The 15,994-nt window shown below is 36.4% G+C and overlaps 1 protein-coding gene across 1 annotated transcript in view; it reads left to right on the plus strand.

Annotated features, from left to right (window-relative positions):
* The window catches only part of LOC107675973 (transcription initiation factor TFIID subunit 3-like), a 61,271-nt gene that overhangs the window by 1,481 nt on the left and 43,796 nt on the right, over positions 1-15,994 (plus strand). The window contains exon 2 of the mRNA XM_016470478.1: positions 3-84. Coding sequence (XP_016325964.1) covers positions 3-84 — 82 coding nt within the window. The remainder of the gene's footprint in view (positions 1-2; positions 85-15,994) is intronic.

Consider the following 15,994-nt stretch of genomic DNA (forward strand, 5'->3'; position numbering starts at 1 on the left):
GCACGGACGCCCGTGATGCCCTGAGGGGCGAGAGGAGAGACTATATCCCAGAGTACTTCCCTCCGCACGTCTCACTGCAGGAAGGTACGTACCACCGTCACTATAAAGGCGGAACTGAATATATCAAGTTATCTAAATATAATACAACCATGTTGAGCTGGAACTAACTGTAGGCCTGTCACGATAACATCTTTTTGTTGTGCGATATGAAAGTGTTATTCTGGGTAGAGGTCGACCGATAGTGGATTTTGCCAATACCAATAGCTAGGTTGGACCACACTGGCCGATACCGATTAATTAACCGATAGTTTTAAAATTGATACTGAAATCAACTATCGGTGCCGATTAGTCGGCAAAACCGATACATCGGGCGACCTCTAATTCTGGGTCCATTTTTAACTTGGCATCTTAAAAGTAAAACAATTAAATGGCAGCAAATGATACACACAGAAATGCTGAATTTAAGTGAGTAGTAACATGCTAATTATTAATTAGTAAGTGACGTTTAATTACAATGTTTTAATTTATATTTAATATTTGGTTACACGTTATTTTAAGGTGTTCTTGTTACAGTGTAATTATACATTTAAGTACTGAGTAATATTAATTAACTACATGTACTTATTATATGGTTAGGGTTAGGATTAGGGTTTGGTTTAGGGTTACTTGCATGTAATTATGCATAATTAATTGTTATTACAATAGTAAGTACATGTAACGTGTAACAAGGACACCTTAAAATAAAGTGTTACCTAATATTTATGTATTTAGATTTAATGTTAATTAGTAATTAACATGACCTGTGGTGTGTTTCTGTAAACACTGAAAGAAAATAATGATAATGCATATGATGCATAATATTTTCACATGATCATTGAAATGTTCCAGTAGACAAATAAAAAAAAGACAAATAATTTGTTGGCATTAGTTCCAAATGTTTTCCTTTGGTCACCACACAGGCGCACACACATACTAAAGGAAAAGTTTCTGTAAACACTGAAAGAAAAGAATGATAATGCATATGATGCATAATATTTTCACATGATCATTGAAATGTTACAGTAGACAAATAAAAAAAAGACAAATAATTTGTTGGCATTAGTTCCAAATGTTTTCCTTTGGTCACCACACAGGCGCACACACATACTAAAGGAAAATATAATTAACAGAAATTAAAATGATGTGAAAATAACTATATTTGGAGTCATTACAGTCTCACATATAAGAACAAAATAATATGGAATAGTAAAATAACATGGAATAACTATACTATAACTACTATATACACATTTTGCGTTTTTCTTCCATTTCTTATTTTCCCCTTCACATGAAATGCTATTTTAAACACATTCCACACGTTTCTAATTTCACACACTATATATATACTGTTGTGCTGCCCAGCCTTAATTCAAGTACTCATGCCCATTTTGGTGTGTGCCCATATTGGCTGAGTTCCGTCCCATACAGTGGTGCACACAGGAACCTACATATCCCAGTGCTGCAGTCCTTCACTCTCACCCCATCCGGCTCATATCTCCCACACACAAACACACATTCGTCTTCTCATCACACACAGCGGAGGCAGTGCCAGTGGGTGGCGGAGGGGCGGACATGATCAGGGTTGTTTCGGGTCAGACAGGAAGCTCTCTGGCTGTGAGGTGTGTTTGTGGGTGTCGGTGTGTGTGAAACAGGAAGGCGGCGGGCTGTAGGCCTTGAGCCATGTGTGTGTGTGAGAAGCTGGCGGAGGTCTGGTCCTGATGGCAGACATCCCAGGTGAGTGTGTGTGTGTGTGTGAGAGAGTCCAGCCATGGCAGGGGGTCTAACTGGGCTTGGAGCCAGCGCTCAGCTGGATGCCCCTCTTCCAGAAGAAAGTCTCAGGGTGTCTTTTTCTCCCTCTCCTCCATTTCCATTTTTTTTTTTTTTTTCATGTTTCTCTTTTCTTCCTCCTAGATCAGTTGGAGGCCATATTACACTTGAGCACACTCGCACACACTCATGCCATAAATATACATGTGCTCTTATAGGCAAAACAGACAAAAGTTTAAACATACAGTACATTCTTCTGTAATATATAATATGTACTACATGTGTTTCTCTCCATACCATGAAAGTTATGGAGCCCCACTGTGTGTTTGAGTGTTACGAACACAAATTGATTTTTGTGTGGTTTGTATTTTTAGTGCTACTTGCTTAAGGAAATTTCTTTCTTTTTTTACTATTGCTCATGGTTAGGCTTAGTGATTTGAACAAACCCCTTATAATAAGGTTTAAATGTTGACAGCTCATCTTGCGTTTTTGTAAATGGGCCAAAACCATAAATCCCATAGGCTTACATTGAAGAAGTGACCCGAGTCACTAAAAACCAGAATATAATAGAGACTTTGGGGTGGCTGATTTGTGCCAGAATTCCCTATAGCAAATCCATATCAACCAGTGTTATTTTAGTATTATTTATATACTATTATAGTATTCATATTTTGAATTAGCTTTTATATTTTCAGTTTTTTATTTTAGTTTAAGTTTGAGTCATTTTTAGTGATTTTGTCATTTATATTCATTTTTATATATTTCTGTTTAGCTTTAATTTACTTATTTCATTTTTCATTTTGCTTAGTTTTTCATCTAATATTTTATAGTAAGCTTTATTTCAATTAACAAATAGTTTTTAAGGACAACAGAATGTTAAATATTACTTACATCACCTTAGCAATATCAGTGTAACTTTTTTTTTTTGATAATCTACTTCTGCAGTAGCATATTCAGCCACAGTTTGGCGCTGTGTGACCACAAATTTGTCTGAACATGTCTTTCTGATTTTCTCCATTTCTCTGGTAGTGTATAATAAATACTCTGTGAATGAAGATTTTAATTTGATATAAAGTTTTGAATAGTTTTATTATTATTAGCCTAAAATTCGCACTGGTGGTTGCAGTAAACAGTATAGATAGACAAATACATTTGAAATGTGTTTGAAGAAGAAGTTAGTGGTGCTGGCCCATTTAAAACTCACCAGCCTGCTAGTGTGTTTTGAAGGGATGCTAGGGAGTTCTGAGTGGTTGCTTACTGACCCAAGTCAAAAGACCTCACTCTTAAGACTGTATGATATTCTTGTCCCTAGATGGCTCAGGTCAGGTTTTTGTGTATGTGTGTGTGTGTGTGTGTGTGTGTGTGTGTGTGTGTGTTTTATCATTTGCCAGAGGAATTATGTAAGAAAAGTATAGCACACATCTCGCTAACAAGCCACAAAATTTGAGCTGGTCTAGTACAGAGAATTTAACATTGATAGACACTGAGATCAAACGCACAACAATGAAAATGTGTTTTTAGAACATACTTATTTTGGATCAGTGATTAAAATAATTTTGTCATAATAATCTGTGGATTCAGTAGAGTTGTTGTCATTGCTGCAGTGGTGGGTTTTCTCCCAGTCAACAGGCTCTTGTTTATCTATTGTGTGGGAGCGTATTGTTGTTCAGTCCTGAGGGAAGAAGGTAATGGGAGGTAGAGAGAGCGCGATTGCATCTGTACACTGAAATTACCAGTGATCACACAGGCTGATAAAGTCTCTCCGTCTATGCAGAGAGAGAACAAGATTAAGATGACTGCTCTGGAAATTTACAGCTGTAAAATGAAGCTACGTGATTGGACTGCAGTTTTGATCCAAATGTGTGGCACAAGAACATGGTCCTGTTGGACTTGCTGCTGTTGAAGCAGTAGACACAGTGTCCTTACCAAAAACGACTTGATAAGTTTCCTGCATAATTTGTCTGCCCGTTCTGACAGTATACATGCTGTGCGATGCGACACAATTATGGTCAGTCAGGACTTGTGTATGTTTAATATAAATCTCGGTGGAACAGGAGTTTGGAACCAAGGAACCAAGCCACAGGATGTCCTGTTGCTCATTGCCTGTCACGGTCTGATTAAGAAACTGAGATTTACTTAAAAGAGCCTGTTCGTGTAAATGCAATTTTTCACCTTCTCATGTATAGTACTTTGTGCATCATATATACGATTGCTCTGCTGCTGTTTTTCAGTGTTAGAATGACTTTTGTTTGTGGAAAGTTAGAGTAAAGAAGCGATGCTCTGCTGTATTTGTATTAAAAAAAAAGACAATCTGCACTTCAAGCAAACAAAGTCAAACCTGTCAACTTTGCATGCTTGCTTTGTAGCTTCTAGCTTTTGTTGCGTTGCATGCTTTGCTTGCAGTTTTGGCAATGTCTTTGATTATAACAGGAGCTGCTAGTTTAGTTGCATTGCATGCAGCATAGATAGTTTAGTTGATTATAATGGGTGCTGCTGATACAACATAAACCATTTTATTGATTTTAACAGACTTTGCCAGTTTTATTGCACTTTATGCTTGCAATATAGATAGCTTTGTTAATAAAAACGGGATTCTAGTTTTGTTGCATTACATGCTTGAAGCTTAACTGGTATAATAACAGTTGCTGCAGGTTTTTTCACATTGTATGAATGCACCATAGATAAGTAGTTTTGTTAATTATAATGGAAGCTGCTAGTTTTGGTCACAATACATGCATGCAGCATATATAGCTTAGTTGATTCTAATAGGTGCATTTCATCCCTACAACAAACTGTTTTATTATTAACGGGCATTGTTAGTTCGGTTGCATTGCATGCATGCAGTTTTGTTTGTTATGGGAGTTATATTGCATTGTATGCATGCGTCATAGACAGCTTTGCAGGATATAAGAGCTGTTAGTTTTATATGCGTGCAGCTTTAAAGTTTGCTGTGCGATTGGTCGCATTGTATGCATGCATCATAGATACTTAATAGTTGCTTGGTTTGTTGCTCTGCATCCTTGAAGCATAAACAGCTTTATTGATACTCAGGCGTTGCTAGTATTGTTGCACTGCATGCATGCATTTTAGACAGCTCTTTGTTGATACTAACAGCCACTGTTCGTTTTGTTGTATTGCATGCATGCATCATAGACTATGTGCAGTACAGACAACTTTGACAATTATAATGCGTGGTGCAGTTTTGCAAGCCTTATATCCAGTCCCTTTCTGTCATTAACACAATCATCCCGTCGACAGAGCTAGTTTTGTTGCATCGCATCACAGCGCTCTCTCGAAGTGTAGACACTGTGAATCTCCTGGTCCAGGGGTGCTGATTATTTCCTCAGTCTCTGATAGCGTGCGCTGTGCTTCTGTTAACTTATGAATTGAGCAAGCTCTGTATTTGACTCGCTTCGTTATCGGCTCTTTTCAAAGCTTCACAAGGGCGTAAAATGATTAGAGGAGAGCCTGACATTGCATGAAGAGATTTGCACAGTTTCCGTAGATGTCAGGTGCAGCCGTTACACTCTAAATAGAGAAAAGGATGAATATTAAAGGCCTCCGTCTTTTCTCCTTTTCTTCCACCGCGACATTCACATCTTCTTTAGAGAGAATAGGGCCCAGGGCCCGCTCTGATTGGTAAGGGCACACAGCCAGGAGAATTCGACCTGATGAAAATAATTTTGTCTTTTAAGTATAATAGTCATTACTGTCTCACATTCTCTCTCTCTGTCTCTCTCAGTTCATCTGTACCCTGTTTTTACTGAAATGGTGCTGGTTCATGTGCTAGAGCCGATGTCTGGCCTGAAATGCTTTGAGAACATATTTGATTTAGCGTCTTGCCATCTTATTTTCACTGATCCTACCACATCTTTAAAAAAAAAAAAGTGTTTAAAGAAATAAATCCGCAAATAATTTATTAATAAGAATTAATCAGCCAAAAAAAGATATATATATATATATGTATTTTTTTAATGTTTAAAAAATATTTGTAATTAGCATCTAAATACTAATATACAAATAAATCAAAATTCATGCATGATTTTTCTACATAAAATTATTTTGAGACCAGCAGGTTTAGGGGGCTAGTGCAGAGACCATTTTAACATCTAGAACGACCTTTTCTGCCATTGAAACGTGCGGAACGGTTCCAGATTGGCCACTGGTACCCTAACGGTGGAAAAGTGGCTTCGGTGTGATGTTTATGTCTGTCTGTGACACTCTCGCTGATGTAGTAACTCCTGTATTATCGCTCTCCCCTCCTCTTATCTCAATGTATTTCCATTCCTCGTCCCCCTTTTGCTCATGGAGAGAGAGGGCTATCTGCTCTTTGTAGTTTTCTGACTATTTATGTCGGACAAGGTCAGAATCGTTTAAACTTGCCTGGCTCCCTTAGACCCAAAGATAAGATGAGAGCAGAAAGGATTGGGATCGATGGAGGAGTGCAGATTTATTCTCCTCTCTCTCTTCTGCTCTCGGTCTTTGTCTCTCGTCCATCCTACTTGCTCTTTTACGGAGGTTTGGCGACGTTGGATCCATTTGTCTTTTTTACTTTCCATTCGTCGACCCCTTTAAAATACTGTACCTAAACAGGCCACTTTGCTCATCCAGATCAAATCAAAGAGCAAATTAAAACGCTATCAAATAAATCTGACGGACAGCTCATACTTGTGGGACCAGAGGAGAAGCCTCCGAGAATTTCCATGTGTTTGGAAAACTCCACTTTTTTGATAGTTATTCCTTGCTTAAAGGGGTCATATGATGCGATTTCAATTTTTCCTTTCTCTTTGGAGTGTTACAAGCTCTTGGTGCATAATAGTTCAATCCAAAATGAATATTCTTCTGCTATTTAGTTACCCTCATGTTGTTCGAAACGTTCTTTAATAGAACGCAAAATGAAAAGTTTTGAAGAATGTTCATGCTGCCCTTTTCCATACAGTGGAAGTGGGTGGTGACCAGAGCTGTAAAGCACTAAAAAAGACACAAATAAAAGAAGTCTATATGACTAAAGAACAATATTTCGACATTTTCAAAAGTCTAGAAAGGCCTTGTGTGAGGAACAGATCAAAATTAAATTTTGTCATTTTCTCTCATATCTCAGTTGCAGTTCCAAACTTCCACACTGATTTATTTGTGGCCGCCCGCCACAATATCAAAACTGACCGCCACAAATAGATTTTCCAACAGGCTTTGACTTCGTTGAATGAACATGAGCACTGCCTGTTTCAAAATCGAAACCCGGTGCGGGTGTTTTTATATCACTATATTTCCGAAGGAATCCAACTGTCTTCAGAAAATTTTGGATGTCATTTTCATTTCATCTTGCATGTAATGTCTGATAAAGCAGTGTTTGTGAGCAGAGCGCTGCTTTGTGTACAGCCATTACCGGGGAAACCGCTATATCTCCCGCTCTGCAAGCGCCTCCTGCTGGCAGAGAATGAATTTGCATATATATGCCGCCACAAATAGAGTGCAAGTCTGTGGGAAACACTGCATTCCACATCCAAACTTGCCACATTCTGAAAAACGTATTGTGTAATTTGCATCACTGAAATAAAAAAAGCTATCATATGTCTTCACAAGGTTTTATAGCACATGGGTTTTTTGGACCACTTTCATGAACTTTAATTTAACTATGTTTAGGGCTGAAAATAAAACTGTAATTTTGATTATGGCTCAGTGTGATTACAAAATCATAAAGACTGAAATTTATTTACACAAATATAGTATAAATTTTGTATATATACACCTGTATGTGTGTGTAATATTATTTGTATTATTATTATTAAATAATAATTCTTATTTTATATTTTTTGTTTTTATTTTACTGTGAAATATTACAATTTTAATAATATAAAGAATGTAATAGCTAATGTTTTGTGCATTCTTGCTGTTTGTGTGGTCCTTTTCTTCATTCCTAAATGAATAGGCCTAAGCCATTTTGACTGAATGGATTAAATGAATAATTCAGTGACAAAGACAGTGACTTGTTGCCACCTACTGGTGGTTTTATTTTAATTTTTAAATTATAATTTCAGTTATTCTAATCATTTAATACTTCTATATTCAAAACTTTAAATAATATTAATCTATTTAAATCAAATTAAATGTAAGAATTTGACATTTAATATGACACATTTCATAAGGTTAGAAAAAAATGCCCCTGGAAATAAATTTAAGGAGGCAGATACCGCCTCATAATGGGAAAGTGAATTTCTGTCACTGATCAGAATGTGCTCCTAAAAGAAAGAGTTTAGAAAAAGTGCTCCTAAAAAGAATAGAGCCCTATCAAAATCCTTAGTCCAAAATAAACTTTCCCTGTATGCAAAAGGCCATTGAGGACACTCTGCAAAACATCTCTTTTTATTCTTCACAGCAGAAATTCATATGGATTTTATCAACATGAGCACAACTAAACGATGCCTCCCTTTAAACGAACTCTCCCTTTAGATGTATTTGTTAGGTGCTGTCGAGCGAGCTCTGTGGGTGTGTGGAGGGAAGCCTCTGGTCTTATGTTACTCTGTTGTGGCTTTATGATAGATGGCTCAACCCAACCCTACTGCCCCCTGTCACAACCGTTTACCTCCCCCCGTCGGCCAACTGCGTGGATGAGAGAGTGTGTGTGTGAGTGTGAGAGAGAGACAGAGAGGTCCGTGTTTGCTCGTTGCCACTTTCTGATTGACAGGTCTGGGATGACTCCCTGCTGCACTGTGCCAGGTACCGCAAGCCTGTCTTGAGTGTGTGTGAACGGCAGACAGACAGGAGCCGGCTATTAGGCTCGGTGGAGAGGTCACCTGACCCAGGATCAGTCCTGGAGAGTGTGCTACCCTCCTCTGCCCAGGTGTGCTAACACAAAACGTGTGTGTGTGTGCAACGAATTTCCTCTCCTATCTCTTATTCTCAGTCCAAACTCTGACATTCTTGCAGGTTTCTCTGATAATTAGGTGACTTGAAAGCATTTTTTGCAACCGGCCCGGTGAGATCTTCATAAAACACATAATCCATTCCATTTTTATGTCTCCCAAAGAATCGTTTGATTCTTTTGTCACACGTTCCCGTTTCCAGCATATCCTATTCTTTTGGTCCTGCCGTCGCTCTCTTTTCATTCTCCGTCTGTGGCGCTTTTGTGTCCTTCGTTCCAAACTTGATCCTCTTCATAGCTGAAGCGCTCGTGCAAGTGTAAAGTCTTCAGATACAGGTATGAGCAAAGTCAAGCTTTTTTGATCTCTATAAAGTTTAATGTCAGAGCATGATATGATTTATCATGGCTCCAAGTCAGAACTTTACAGGTGGATCAGAATTTTTTTGTGTGTGACATTTTTTTCTCTGCACAGTTTTGAATAGGGATGCACCGATTTTGAAACTTTGGCCAATTTTATAAATGTTATAAACCCCATATTACAAATCTGTATTGCTATTTGTGAAAACCTGAGCATGTCTGAACGAAAATAATGGTCTAATGGAGCTTTCGGATCAGTGTTTGTGTTTGTTGATCATGTAATGTGTACAAACAGCCAATAACTTCTAGATTGAATTTTTAGAATCGCTGTTTTAGAATGTTTAGAATGTTTCGCTGTTTAGAATAAAATTTAAATACAAGGTAAAGTTATCTAGCTGGGTAACAGATAACAAACTTGTGAGAAGCATCCACAAAAATAAACACTAATTAAGTCACAATTTTATTTATTGAACCACATGTAGTTTTTGTTTTCTAGCGCAAATGTGTGTTTGATTTTATAGCTAACATTGAGTTGTATAATATGTATATTTTTTGAATGAAAAAGCAGCCTTATTGTTGAACGCTGCTGTGCTTGTGATTAAGGTCCAGGTTTTGAAGCCTGGCATAATATAGGTTTAGTCTAATAAAACCTATGCAGATTTAAATAAATAAATAAAAACACACACAGACATATATATTGTATTGCAAATATAAACAATTGCTTTATTAAAAAAGTGTCTGCTAAACGCATGAATGTAAATTAATAAATAAACGAAGTTTTTTGTTTTGTTTTACAGATTAAAAAATGTAGCTTTTTTTGTTCTCTGCAAAACGCTGCAGTTCACTGGCCTTCCTTCATGACTTTTTTTCATGCCTCTTAACAGTAGAACATCGCTGGTATGTTTAGATATATTGAAAGATGTAAATAAAGTAGTTATGAAAAGGGATTCGAGGGGAGAAGGGGTTACGGTTCTAATTATTAAAGTAAATGATTGTTTTTTTTTTTGTTTGTTTTTTTTGTTTTTTTTTCGCATCAAAGGTCTCCTCATTCCCACGTTACTATCTTCCTGCTCAATCCTCAGTGGCAGGATATGTCGATTTCATTTGATTTGGTGTGATGTGGGATATGTCTGACTAAGCTTTTAAAGATGTCAACTGCGACCCACTAATTTGGCTGTTGTGCCTTTAGAAACTATTATTTTCTTCTCAATACCTTCTTTGGTCCATTTTGCTGAAAAAGTAAATCATGCATTAATTATTTCTTTTGAAATGCACAAACAATTTTTAGAATTCTAAGTGCATTTGGTTTAGTAAAGATTCATTATCAAATATTGTCAGAGAAAATATTTATATATTTATCTAGTCAATATTGTAATAAAAACTAGACAGTACTAAATTTTAGTCTTTAAATTTGTTTTATGCATTGCCATTTTTGTCAACAGGATAACTTTATGCATAAATTGTGTTTTTTTATTATTTATTTCCTTATTTTTCATGAAATTTTTATTTTATTTCTAAATTATTATTATTTTATTTTATTTGAAGTGCACATAAATGTTCTTTACTTGTTTTATTAAAAAAAAATTGTTGTCATGTTTAGACATGAGCTTTTTCTTATTTCAGTTGATAATTATGTTTGATGTAGGTTTTGTAAGTGCGAGTTTATCATGAAATCAGTGACTCTAAAGTTTAACATCTTACCCCACCAAATGCCTTGCAGTACCTCTGCCTCCTTTAGATGGCACTCTTGCACCAGCCAACCTCTTTCCTCCTTTCTATCTTTCTGTGTCTATGTCTCTCTCCTTTGCTGTCTGTCTGTCTGTAGCACACAAACATATTCCATGTGTTTTCTCTGGAATCTCTTTTTTTTTGCCTTGTTTGTTTACATAGAAACGTACTGTACAATACTTGTATACACACTCTGCAGCGGGCATTGACCTGGTCCGTTGTCCTCCCGGTAAGCTTAGGTGTCATGTGATTAGCTTTGAGGGCCACCGTGTATCTTTCTGGCATTATGTTATGAAAGACGGGCTCTTCCAAGCCGTGACTCTGGCAGGAAAAAATGCTGTTCGTACATTCGATCGCCGCCTACGAAATTCTCACCCACATGCGCACCCAGTGATGTGGGGTGATACCTTAAAGTAACTGCTTTACTGCATTATGCATATTAGGGTCTTTCTCAACCTGTCTTTCTTTATCTTTTAACTACAGTGTTTCTTTGCTAGCATTTTCGGCCGCTCTTTTTGTAAATATGTTACATTCGGATTGTAAATGCATTCTAATTCTCGTTCTAAATAATGCGATAACCTGGTTGTTAAGAATGCGCAAAACGACATAGTTGGTAGGTTGTTTCAACAACAACAGAAATTATTGAAGCTTCTCAAAGAGGGTTGATGTTTTTTTATTTTTTTATTTAACTAGTTGTGGGTTAACATATTTAGGCTTATTACATACTTTAACATATTTAGGCTTATTTAGGGGTTTTATATACATTTGATATGCACATATATATAATATATAAATGTCTATATAGGCCAAAAAACATTTTATTGTGCAAATCATAAACAAAAACACTGTTAATTTGAAGGCGATGAATTTGTTTGTGCTGTAATGACAGCACTGAATGTAGAGCCACAACATATTTGAGAGAGTTTACTACAATTATCTCTATAAATGTATCCCCTATAAAATACCAAAACTGAAAATTATTAAAGCACACAGAAATGGAATTCATCTAGAAAGAAGACAGAATTAATATAAAGTTAACTAGCTGACCTCACTAATAAACTAGTTGGTTGCTGGACCATCCTGACAAGGGATGGGTATCGTTAAGGTTTTAACAGTATTACTACTCTTACCGATACTGCTTAACGATTCGGTACTTTAACGGTATTCTTATCGGTACTTTTTGTTATATATATATATATATATATATATATATATATGACAAATTAAGGGCTGAATTAACATTGCTTTATATTCTGAAATGTGTAAAAAATATTTAATGAAATGAATATAAAACATCAATTTGTTTTGACATATTTTTGTGTGTATTTGATCGATTGGACATGCGCCCGAAGCTCAAAGTGTAATTTGTTTGTCCGTTTTGTAGCGCGCCGCGCGCACACATTTCGGCCTGAGGAACAGCGTCTCTTGTGCGGATTGTGCTTTCAACGTTTTATTATCAAACATGTAACGCAATTTAGCAACAGTAAAGACGGCATCTTACAACAATCACCGATTGATCTGATTCTGACGTTAAGTTTGGGTTTTAGGGAGGAACGAATGCGCACCGCTGTGAAGGGAAAGAAGTTGCGCAATACGAAACGCAGCTAGTTTTTAATAGCTTTACCTCATGTCTTCTTTTGTATAATCCTTAGAAGCCAAAATCGAAATAAAAAAATTTAGTTAGCTTAGTAAATCAGCCACAGGCCTAAAGTGTAAGCAGATGTTTGAATGTTTAGTTCTCTCTTCTATCATAATTAAACAGGGCTTTCATGTTGCGCGTGCTGAAGCTCCTCCGCGTGAGCGCGATCTCGCTTCTGAATTGCGAATAGCAAAAATGCATCATAGACAAATGTTTGAAAAACAGCTGGCGACTCTGGTGAGATAGAATTTGCAAGATAATGTATATATAGCAATAATAAATGTATGTGTGTGTTACTAATTTTTCCAGTACCGATAGCAGAACTGTTAACATCAGAGCTTATCGATACTCCGGTCTTTCAAAATTTAGCCCCGGGACCGATTAAATACCGGGTTTCGGTACCCATCCCTAATCCTGACCTCTTTCTACTAGTGTTTTGATTTCATCCGAAGATTCCTGTTCTTATTTCCTGAAACGGAAAACTGTTTGAGAGTTGTTTAGAAATTCATCGATATTAGCTTCCGTTGCTGTTGGACTTGGTGAGTTCAGGTCAAAGTAGGCCTGGGCGATAAAACGGTATCGATATTTATCGACGGCACACCTTCTTCGATAACGATAGAAAAAATGTTCGATATGGCACTCGATATAGGCACGTGCTATGAGTGACGTAGACAGCACACACAAACATGAACACATGCTGAAATGAGTGCTGTGATATTGCCTGTGATGAGGAGATTGTGAATAAAGAATGAATATTAGTCGAATTTAAAATAAACATTTGCATTTGAATGTTAGGTGTGCATCAGGGAGCGTCATCAGCGGCGCGCGAGATGCGGTGATGATGTAAGTGATGTTGTTGAATTTGAATGTTTTGTTAGTCTAGCCCACGAGACGCGCCGCTGCTGCGTTATTCATTCAAAATATTAGAGAAATATAGAAGCTCAATGCGAAGATCTTGAATGGGTTAAAACCAAAATCAAGCCATTCACACAGACCGCATAATCAGCGCATTTTTTAGACGGACAAATATGACTGCTGCACTCGCGTCTCACAGAAGAGATGTATAGAAAGCCATGCAAAGTTAAGCCGTTAAGGTTAAGTGTTATCACTGTACCGCCGTGATGTTATGCAAAACATTTTGTTTTACGTGGATATTGGAACGCGAGTGAAGTACATAATAAATAATAATTTGCCATTCAAATACATCGCCAACGTTGGTTTCAGTTTCGTTTTAACCTAAAATGAATTTGTTTTGGCTTGTCATTTATATTGCTATAGCTTCTTATATTTTTAATTCTTGTTCTTTTCTAAATACTGTTAATTGAAAGGCTTTGTTGTGGAGTGAGGGGAACTAAAATAGCCTAGCTATGTTTACAGTGTTTATTATAATGTTTGTAAACATTTCGCGTCGGCATTAGGCCTATTTCTGAATGAAATAATAAAATGCGACTTGTACGTGACTTTTTTTTTCCTAAAAAACACATTTTTTATATAAAATAGCGTAGGCTATTTTAACCATGCAGCAAACCGTTTTAAATATTTTGATAAATTGCTGAAAAAATAAATAATTAAATGACTTTTTAAACCGTTTAACTAATTGTATTAATCGGTCAAAATTCTTACGGTCGGTTAACCGGTTGAACATCCCTAATATAGAGTATATTAATCCTCATAAATATGAAACAAAAGCTACACAAATTACCAATACAAATACAAACACTCACTTTTCATTCTACATATAATTTGCACACAATCACACAACATAACTCATGTAATGAATATATATAATGTTTCTTCTGCTTTCAGTAAAAGCAGCTCTTGACTTGAGCGTGTGCAGTGATTTTCCACCCTTCTTCAGAATGCTGGTCTCATCCACCTCTTGTTTCCTATGGTGGCATTAAGTGCTTACCCAGACTCCCTCTCTGCTAGGACAATAAACACACACTAATTCCCTGGCACCTCTAAACGCTCCAGCAGCACTGTGTGTGTGTGTGTGTGTGTGTGTGTGTGTGTGTGTGTGTGTGTGTGTGTGTGTGTGAGAGAGAGAGAGAGCCCAATTACTGAACACACACACAGACACACACACAAGTGAACCCCTGTAACACACTTTTAGAGCGTAACACTTAATATTGGAGGGGGAGCCAGATTGTTGACATTAGCACTATGAATAATGCTTTTAACAAATATGTACATATATTTGAATGCTTATAATAAGCATTCATAATTCATATTGCCTAATACTGGAAGTTTTATTGGCTTTTAATTGATGAATCTCATAGAATCTATTTTATACCAATTCTCTTATGAAACCAGGAACTAAACAAATTTACATTACAAACATTAACAGAAACTTAAATATTTGCTCTGACAATAAGTCAATTTCATTTCTTTGACACAATTCGGTTGGACTCGGTTCAAAGTTACTTAAAAAGTATGTTAAATGCGATGACAAAAATCAAATATAGCCTAGCTAAATAAACAATTTACACCATACTGCAATATTGACAAAAATAATTATGTTCAAATCAGAATCAGAAATCAGAAAATCAGAATTTGGTGGATTTTTACAACTGAAAACAGATTAAGAACAGTATCTTGAATAAGAAATTAACATATAAAATTCTGCATGGTAAATGCATTTGATTCATAAATTCTGGAAACAATGCATTAACTTCTTATTGTCAGATCACTATATTTATACCCCTAAAAATGTATTTAATATTAATCACAAAGGTTTATGGTGACAAAGCCATAGTAACTGCCAGCCAGCCAAAAAAAAAACATATTTGCACTGTCTGCAGACACACAAACATACACTCAGGCCCGGGTTAACAGTGACCCACCCTGGCACTCTGGGACCGGGGGCAGAGGTTCTGTTGAGCCCGCGAGCCTGTCACCCTCTCTGGGGAAGGATTTACATTCCTACCCCTCCCATCCACCGGACAAACCAAGCCCACTACACAGCATCAGTTAAAAGAGTTTCAACACACAAACACTCACGGTGGCCCTGACAAAACTACTTTGACCTAGGGCTGGGCGATATAGCTAAAAAAAATGTATCAACGATATAATGTTTCATATCGTTCGGTATCGATAATTATTGACATTTTTTATAACCTTTTTTAAAACAAAGAGCAATAGAAAAAAAAATGCTTAAATTTAACCACTGTATTTTTAAATTAACCCAATTTATTGAGACAAACAACAAATATATTTTGTTTTAACAATCAAACACAAAATAAAAATTAAACAAATATCTCATTTCCAATGTTTTATATGCAGATTAAATAGGTTTTAAGGAAACTTTTGTCTTGTCTCCCGAGGCCACAGGAGTGCACAATGAGGAAAATAATGCAGCGCATTTAAATTGTCAACAAGGCAATAACTGTCTATAAAAAACGTGCATTATGTCTAAATTAACTCATAAAAATCTAATATAATTTCGTAAATTGCATAAACAATTATGAACAAAACAGCATCATGTATTTATGCATTGCTTAATCCAAAGAGCTGAAGCACCATTCACACAGATTGCATTTAAAAACATATGAGACGCAGTGAAAAGGAATAAACCTCCACAAATTCGTGACGTGTTTTCTAAA

The sequence above is a fragment of the Sinocyclocheilus anshuiensis genome, unplaced genomic scaffold, assembly GCF_001515605.1.
Source record: "Sinocyclocheilus anshuiensis isolate Anshui unplaced genomic scaffold, SAMN03320099.WGS_v1.1 scaffold1836, whole genome shotgun sequence".
Taxonomy (NCBI): domain Eukaryota; kingdom Metazoa; phylum Chordata; class Actinopteri; order Cypriniformes; family Cyprinidae; genus Sinocyclocheilus; species Sinocyclocheilus anshuiensis.